General features: G+C 28.3%; 1 protein-coding gene across 2 annotated transcripts in view; it reads right to left on the bottom strand.

The window, feature by feature from the left end:
- LOC106683221 (tyrosine-protein phosphatase non-receptor type 11) overlaps positions 1 to 9,831 on the bottom strand; it is a 132,304-nt gene that overhangs the window by 117,502 nt on the left and 4,971 nt on the right. Inside the window, exons 3-4 of one of the 2 annotated variants that reach the window (XM_067052147.1) lie at positions 7,135 to 7,257; positions 5,620 to 5,811 (exon numbers count right to left, since the gene is read on the bottom strand). In XM_067052147.1, coding sequence (XP_066908248.1) covers positions 5,620 to 5,811; positions 7,135 to 7,257 — 315 coding nt within the window. Of the gene's footprint in view, positions 1 to 5,619; positions 5,815 to 7,134; positions 7,258 to 9,831 lie in introns of both variants that reach the window. The other variant, XM_067052146.1, reaches the window with a different exon arrangement.

Below are 9,831 nucleotides of genomic sequence, written 5' to 3' on the forward strand. Positions count from 1 at the left end.
TTTGTTATCAAATGGAATCTTCAAAATTGTTTTTCTTTCTTTATTTTTTTCATTTACAAGAGATTCAGATTACAAAACAGTTCAGAGTAGCAAGAGTTCACTGTAATAAACAAAAATTAGAGGTATGACGAGTTTTTGGGGGTTATGATAATTTAAAACATCAATTAACAGCTCATGGCTCAACTGTTTTTAAAGGAACGAGAGGTACTAATTATAATTATCATATCAGTAAGGCAAATTTTAAAATAAAACTATATCAATCAAAAAACAGGATCATAAATGCATGGGTTGAAATTCTAGGACACAAGTCCTAAATAGGTATAGGCAGCCTGTTGGAACTCAGAGAAAAATAGGAGATCCTAGATAGGTCATCACCCACATCTGGAAACTTCTGTATAAGTAAATGATAAATTATAAAACAAAATTTTTTTCTTAAATTTAATTGAAAAGCTGGCATACCTCTGTATTTTAAATATTATTGATGAAACAATAATTTAATAATTCTATATTTAAATAGATTACATAAGTAACATTAACTGGTTTTATGAATTTCATCCAATGATAGAAACAATAATATTATAAATATATATACAAATATTTTTGAAGCTTTTATTTATTTTTATAACATATATTCTTTATTATTTAAATTTTTTACAAAAGATGGGTAGTAAATAAGATAAAAAGAAAGTAGAATATAAAGCAAGTTAAACGTAAAACAACTTATTTGACAGGACTATACATCAGTGACAATATTTTATAAAAAATGAGAAATCTCTAGGTAAGATTCCACAAATAAACAGGTAAACAATAGCAGTGAAGGGGCTGCTAATTATTAGATTAAAAAAAAATTAAAGGACATTTTTATAAATAATCTCGATTATTATATTGCAATTTATAAACATAATTCAATCCTTAAAATAATTATTCATTGAACATTAATTTACAGCATCAAAGCAAATGCTGGCAAAATCATTCTCGCTATTTAAAAGTTCAATATTTAAAAACACATACAGAATATTAGTTACCAATAATTCTGGATGTTATTTAACAGTCACTTAGAATCCTATATTTGTAATATACTAAGGCTCACATATCAAAACAATTAAAACAGTCAAGGTAAAAAGGGCAACAAAACAGAATAGATGAATGTTAAAAATTATTAATTATGTCAAATCAAAATAGAAATTGAGATACATAAGCACAACTATTAAATATGTCAAGCTATAATAGGCAACTATAGACAAAAACTAATTTATTTAAACTGAAACGTTAAAACATTATTTAAGGAAATTCATTGAATCATAGGAAACATTATTATAGTATATAGCCGTCCATCTTGTTAGAAACTTAACAAAAACAAAAATGAATTCATTAGCATGTTAATCAAAATTACAAACTAACGAATTGCCTTGATAAAGGCTAATCAATTTGATAAGACAAAGCTGATTAATTCCACTTAAATATATAAAAGAATACCTTTAATTTAAATGCAGTAACATTGCTGGAAATATCAATTTCTAAACAAATTTACGTTTAATTCATTTTTCTTTTCTTTCCTTTTAATCTATAAAACAAAAAAAAAATCAAAAGCACTAATCCTGAACACTGAAGGTCAAATACTGTTATTGTTTGGAAGTCCTTCAAGCTGGGTGCCCCCTCCACAACTTCCATTAGATTATCATTTAAATAGTTGAACTAATAATAATGGTAACAGTTACAGAAATTTTTACAAAAATATCAATTCCAAAATGTTATGAATTTATTATGCTTAATAGGAATTCAGTGCACATAATTTCTAAAACAGCAGTAAGTTCTAGTAAAATTCAATTTCTAATACTCATAAACTACTTAAACATATCATCACGTAAATGGTAAAAGTTATCAAGTGTAGTTGAAAAAATATATACATCATAGACAATTATTCTGATATTTTATCTCAAATTGGAAAAAAAACAACTCTAAAAACATATTCTAATAATGTCAAAAATAACTATTTTTAATTAATTAAAATAAATGCAGAATTATATAAATTATCATTATAAAATATATATCATGAGCCCAATAAAATTTATATATCTTAGGAATCAAGATCTGGATGGCTTCAGCATAAGACCGTTATGATTGGAGAAAGTGGTTGAAGGAAGCCAGGATCTGCAAAGGGGTTGTAGTTTTGCCATAATAATAATATTTTGAATGTATATCCTTTAAGTCAGCCAAAACATTAAAGAAAATAAATAATCTATATAATGTATAAAAAGATTTGAAATTATGTTTTTAGCTAGGTTGTTCATGTAGACATAGACACACACACAAACAAGGCCATAATTATCATTCACCAGTGGTTTGTAGTGGTAGACCTCCAGCTAAATGATCATAAAACCAAAACAGTACTGACCAGCAGCAGGAAAGCGAGACAGACCATCTGTCTACCTATTGGGAAAATTGACACTAACTCGAGCCATCCATTTAGACATTTTGAAAAGTAGACTGATGCCAAACTTCGGTTTAATAAACATCTGCAAATAGTTAGGAGCATGAGCCACTAATCCATTAGATTGTATTATATCAAAGATTAGTGGACTCTGGGAAAAGTCAGAGAAGGCATCTAGAAAGTTCAACACTTTTGTATACAACATGGATATGAACTATGTCTGTAAGGCTACAGAAGAGCACAAACACATCACTTTAGCATTCCAGATTGAGTCTTATGGCATACTTTGGGTCATCACCCATATGCTTCCAATTGACTCCCTCATAGAGGAATGCAAACGAATGATTTAATGCAGATGACAAGAACGGAATGCTAACCAAATGACTGTAGCAAAACAAGAGAGAAACTATTTTCTTGAAAGATGGTGAAAATATGGATTCACCTTATCTTCTGTAAGATAGACTGCACACCTAATTTCTGACATAGGAGCATGAATGCCCCATAAACATGGGGACCTCAACCAACTACTTCCTGAGCATAGTAGCTCTCAGGGCCTACTCAGACCACTTCAAACTGGATTATGAATTATGGTCCCCTACTAGTGCCTTTCTGGATGAAACAGAGGAACATATGTTCATATTGGATGAATCCAACCGAATGTTCCAAAGAAGATGACAAGAATGGAATGCTAACCGAATGACAGAAGCAAAATAAGAGAAAAACTAATTCTTAAATGGCAGAAATGCTAATTCACCTCATCTGTAAGATAAACATTACACCTGATTTCTGACATAAGAGCATGTAAGCCCCAGAAACATAGGGAAGTTTACCAGACCTACTTTGTCCTCTTCAAACTGTATTATTATAATTGGTCCTATACTAGTATCTTTCTGGATGAAACAGGGGAACATGTATTCATCTGTTTCTCCAGTTTTGTCAAAGAAAAGGCACAACCAGGGGAACAAGTGGAAAAAATAGAACAGTCAAAGAAATATCACAAGCATGTCGGTAGCACAAATTTACACCACTGTATTGAAACAATTGAAATACCCTTTCTCCCTCTTCTCTCTAGGTAGGGAAAACTTTAAGGAAATACTGAAGAAATACTCAAAAATCAAATTATTTTAATTATTACGATAAATTATGATTCGTATTGAATTCACTCAATTATATTGTACTGGCCCAAAAGGGCAGAGGGAACAATTAATAACAAATAAAACATAAATTTTTTTAAAAATCTATCGAACCTTTAAACTTACTGGAAAATTATAATTTTCAATAATTAATCTCTATTTACAAAATGTTAAGAAGCAATGAAAATTGTACTTTAATTTACATAATCCAGTAATAATTTCAAAACTTATCATTGAAGGTATAAAGCCCATAAAACACTGAGAAAATTAATTTATAAACAATTCAATTAATAATAAACATTCAAATTATATTTCTGTTTTAAAGATTTTTTTTTAATAACATATAATAAAAATAATAACGGCTAAGTGAACCTGAAGGTTTGATGCCAATACAACTAATCACTGTCTACATACATCTGTCCAGTTATGTCTATCCAAACCCAAATCCTCCCATCTACACTTTGGCCTATCACTGAGATGTTTATTAGTCGGTTTAGTTTTTATAAACATTTTCGGGATCCATTTGTAAACAAGCCCAAAAACCATAATAAAAAAAATAATACCAATTCGCCACAATGCTATAACCTGAATTATATATACAGGTTACAGTTCCCACAATTTGGCATAGTGTAGCCTTCTAAATTCTCAGGTTAGCTCATTTTTCAGTCCAAATATTTTAAACAATACTTTAATAACTTATTTTAAGTTTAAAATATACTTCAGGGTTTTCAAAAATCTTGTTCCTTAATTGATACAAGAGGCTACAGTTCGCATTCCAAAAGAACAACATGAAGGATAATAGTTTTGTAAATTTTAATGAAATATATTTGATTAAATTAAAATAAGTTAGAAATCGCAAAGAAAAATGAAATAATTTTATAATGTATAAAACAAACATTAAACTGGAATAGAGAGCGTTGAAACTTTACTCACATTTGACATATGTATTTAAAGGTGATACAATTATTATTGACAGTGCATATAATTATTATGATAAAAATAACATAAGTGACCGATGTTTAACTAAAATAGTATAGTACAAGAAATGGACACAATCATGAACATAATAATTTTAAAATAAGTTAATCGTAATTAAAAAAATATTTATACCAAGGCACACTGGAAGTAACTAGCTGGGTGACTGGTGAGTTAGGAAGTGACTTAGTGAGTCACTCAAATAAACAAATCTAAGAGAACATACATACTACCATAATAGTGACCATACATAGTTCCATAATTAAAACCAGGTCAGCCACCTACCAAACGAACCCATCTGTTCTTTTCAGTGACAATGTGATTAGTTATTAAACCTCTCATCACAGCTGTCTCCAAGGGCAAAAACCTGAGGGATCTTAAGAATACTTCATAAAACCAAGGAGCACGTCCTATATTTGTAGCTGTTCCTCAATTTTAGAATGTAGAATATCTATTTTGCCAAAACTCACACATTTAAAAACTTCTCTATATAATTATACTATTATGGTACTACTATACTAACTATATATTATAGCTCATTCTTTATTTTATAAAATGAATTAAACTCACTGTAAATCAATCTAACTCGTTTAATATCATGAATCCAACATCTCACTTTATTTTTATGTGGTCAAATCTCAAGCAATCATTTTTGAAAAGTATTTTTTTCTAGAAAAGACTGAGAAAAGCATATTTTACATAAATTGTAGAACAAACTACAAATGGTCGCTAGGCGACCCACAAGTGCTATTTAGTCACTTTAATACAGGCTCCATATAACTAGATAAACCCAATAGTATCCAGTCACCAAGCTAGTCTTGTTTAATGTTATCTTAAGTGAAGTACTACAATAACAGCTATTAGAGTAAAAAAAAATTATCGAAGAAAATCATATTTATTTCTAGTTATTAAAATGTGAAAAATAAATATTTAAAAAACTAAAATATTTTATTCATTAATTTACTTTATTTCAAATCAGAATTAAAGAAAAATGTAATTTGTATGGCACTTAACAAAATTTATTAAATTAAGTTAAAAATTAGTACAAGAATACAACAAATAACAAAGATTAAAACTTACCTCTCAGTTGTAGGATCAGCACAATTCAAAGGAAATTTTAATTCTATTACTTCACCGTTTCGTTCTTTTAATTGTCCCTGATTTTCCATATAATACTGAACGAGCTCTGACAGGGTTGCAAATTTTTCCCCAGCATACAGATCATAGAAGTCCCCAGTATTTTGAATTTTGATGTGTGTAACCTCATTGTTTCTTCTAAAAAAAGAAGAAATGAAAACATCCCTGACAAGAAACTGTGAAATATTGAATAAATTATATTGAAATTATTATATTAGTAGCTTGATGATTTAAAGGGCAAGCACACCAACCAGATTCATAATATAATTGAAGACACGAGTAGAAGAAGATGTAGAAATTGTGGTAGTCTTCAGAAGTTAAAATTAAATTTTTCAGCTTAAAATAGGGATAAATTTAACATTAAATTAATTTTTACTGAGATTCAAATGTTTGTAACACAACTCATGCACCCATTCATGCCTTCCATTATTTTAATAAACCATATTTCATTAAAGTTATATATGTTTGTAATTGTTTCTTATTTTAGGAATAAAAATAAATCATTATCAAAATAAATTTAAGCAAGAATGTTTAATAACAGGTTATTACAAACCAATAAACATTAAAATCGAAGCTGGGAAAATAATAATCAAAATTAAGGTAGAATAGACCAAAATAATGTAAAAACTTATTAACTTAGAGTAAAAAGTAGTGTTAACCTTTCTTATCTTTTTGGAGTTGTTTTCATTATGAAATAAAACATGTTTTTGAGTTCCAATAATTTATCCTAAATAAATCACTTAACATCAGTTTATAACTTAAGGATTAAAGAAACTTTCTCTCCTCTACTAATCCAAGAAAAGTGCAATTCACCAAATTGATGGCAAATCAGTATTGAAATTGAATCATCAATCAGTATTGAAGGGTACATGTCAAAGTAGACATCTGTAGATAAAACTGAGCTACGAGAGCGATGCTTTGTACATCAAGAATTCAAAAGAAGATACTTTTAAATCGGGTCTATCAACAGGAAACCTATATTATCTTTTACATATGTAAAAGGGTTATATAACCCATATAATATTTTAAGATTGTTATTCTAATGTAGAAGAATATGATTTTATTATGTCACAGACTGGCGAGAAAAGTTACACTTTTCTGAAAATGAGATTCTAAGTTATGAATTTTCCTAGGGAGTTTCAGTAATACCTTAAAGAAGAAACAGCTGTTTTGACTGCAGTAATAACAGAAGTTATAGTTGGAATGGCTTTCCCAACTAGCTGTGAACAAGTATCAATAAAAATAATTACTTATTTTGTCTTCATGTCTTTCCTCCATTATGAGGTTTTTTACAAGAGCCAGTTTTCTCACTGGCATGTGATATATTTTATAAAGACACATATACCTAGTGAAGTCCATTTATAAAATAATTAGTAAGCCAACAGTAGCTATACTGGATCATTATTTTTTTTTAATGAAAAATAAATGATCTCTTTAATTTTTCTAAAGCAAAATTACCTGACTGACAAAGTGAAATCTCCAGGATTTGATCTACTAGGTCTTGCGAGAAAAGAGCCATCATAGCCTCGTTCTAGAAGAAGGCATTCAGCTTCAAGTCCTGTTACATTAGGATGAAACCATCTAGAGAACAATGATTTTTTGTTGTAGTTAAAAATAGATTCAAATTTGAAAGTGTAAGTAGAAATTAAAAAAAAACAACAACATAATAATTAGTACATTAAATAGAAAGGACACCAACAGTTCCAAGACTGTTTACTTAACAAAAATATTACATTTATTCCTTTATCCTTCCTCACTCTTTGTTTAAGGGATTCTTAAACAGATATTTTTTTGTAAATAAAGATAATTATAATGTTTGGGTTATCAATGTCCATTCTCAGATCTAAAAGCACACATTACTTATTTCACAAATTACCATATTTATCCCTAATTGTGTAACGTTTTTTATAAATTATAGATCATACTTTTCAAATATTTTTTATAAGTAATGCGCAATAGGACCCTTAATATACTTATTCACTCCTTATTTCTTCATGTTGGACAAGGAATCTTTTATCCATTTTTAAGATGTTTATATTTATTTTCATTTTTTGAGTCATTGTTGTAAATTAGCATAAATGTATTTGTTAATGTGGTATTAAAATAAAATTGCTTTGACAATCATTTCATTTGTTATTGATTACAATAATTTAGGAAATAAAATTCAATAATTTAGGAGTAAAATACAATAATTTAGGAATAAAATTCATATTCCTACAATAATGTAGGAATAAAATTCAAGTACAATAATTTAGGAATAAAATTCAAGTACAATAATTTAGGAATAAAATTCATGTTGTTGTTGTTATTATCTGGGGCTTTAGGGTGTAAAACCCTGAGGTCATCAACGCCCATGTTTCGCGCTTTATAATTCTATTTCATTTATATTTATAATTCTATTTCACTTTATTTTTCTCATTAAATAATTACGAAAAAAATTTAAATAATTACTTCTTTTGGTATTTTTTATTACGTATAACATATTTTCTGGTTTAAATCTTATTCAAAAGGCCATTCCTTTTTAAGAAAACTAAAACCATTTCCATGTTCTTCTGGTCATCTTTCAAAGCATCTGATACACTCGGTCCTACTCCCAATCTACTCAAGTCTGCGGAATAAAAATGACATTTTTCAAATATGTGACTAATCGTAAGTACTCTGTTGCAGTATTTACATTTTGGTGGTGGCTGCTTACTGATCAGATATGTATGAGTTAAACTTGTATGACCTATTCTCAATCTGGCAATAGCTACCTCCTCCCTGCGATTGGAATGGTTTGATGTGGGCCATGGTTTAATGGTTTTTTTAAAAGTTTTTAATTTGCTTGGCAGGCTTTCATCCCACATGGCTTGCCAACTAGATGATATTTCATTTTTAATCAGAAGACTAATTTCTCGGAGTGTCAAAATGGCCGCGCCCTGACCTGGAAGCGCAAGTGCTTGTTTAGCTGCAATGTCCGCCAGTTCATTTCCAGCGATCCCCACATGACCCAGCACCCATATAAACAAAATAGTATTTCCCAAGTTTTCGTGTTGGTATAATTGTGAATTTTAATGATTGCCGGGAATTTAATAAAATTCATGTTTTTCATATATAATTCATAGTTTAGACCTTTTATAAATTAGCAATATACAGGATTACAAAAATAAATAAATTTTATACCTAAATTATAGAAATTTTAATAAGTGGGATGAGAAATACAAGAGGCATCTCATTGGCAGTAGACATGTTTAACAAATGAGAAGCTTTTTAAAGAAATTTTATAATTTCTAATTCTAGAAAGTACATTTGCAACAACATAAATAATAATAAAATTAAAATAAATATAAGTCTCAAAGAAGAACGAACAGTTCGAAAAATCAACCAACATAAAGAAATAAGGAATAAAAGAATAAAATAAGAATCATATTAATTAGATCTTATGAATAAAAAACTTAAAGAAGAATCATATTGTATCTTAGAAATAAATAAACATTATTAGTTTACTAATTAGAATAAAAAAAAAACTTTGTGATATTTAAAATAAAAAACAGTGAAATCCATAGTGAAGTGACAAACTAACTGTTGTGTGATGAAAGGTAAAATTAGAAAAAGAAATTTTATTCATCTTAAAACTGAATAAGTTTATTAATTGAAGGGAACTACAAATTAAAAAAAAAAAAAAAGGAAATACTTTCTAGTGATGGAAGCTTAAATACTTAAGCAGAGGATGATTAAAAAGAAAGTAGAATGTCATAACTGATAAGAGTGTAGTTTCAGATTTGAAAGTGACTTCTGTTAGACTTCATAAACAATAGCTCACAGACAACCATTCTTTGACAGCACACTGTCCAGAATAGTTCATAATTCAGTGTTAATAGTCATATATTTAAAGATCTTCCTTATTGTTACAAATTTAGTGACAGTAATCCAGTTAAGAATCTCCCAGGTACAACATAAGTATATGCCCAAAAGGAATTTAGTCGATGGGAGATAATACAAGTCATAAAGAAAAGATCAATAATTCAGGAATATGGAGTAAGAACATTATTTATTTTTAACATTTAAAATATATATATATTTTTTTTTTATTTATTTATTTAATGTGATTTACAACTGTACAAATAATAAATACAATAAGTAAATATGTTGTATGTTTCATATACACTTGAAAAT

This window comes from Halyomorpha halys, unplaced genomic scaffold (assembly GCF_000696795.3).
Source record: "Halyomorpha halys isolate HHAL.00 unplaced genomic scaffold, Hhal_1.1 Scaffold26.1, whole genome shotgun sequence".
Classification (NCBI taxonomy): Eukaryota; Metazoa; Arthropoda; class Insecta; order Hemiptera; family Pentatomidae; genus Halyomorpha; species Halyomorpha halys.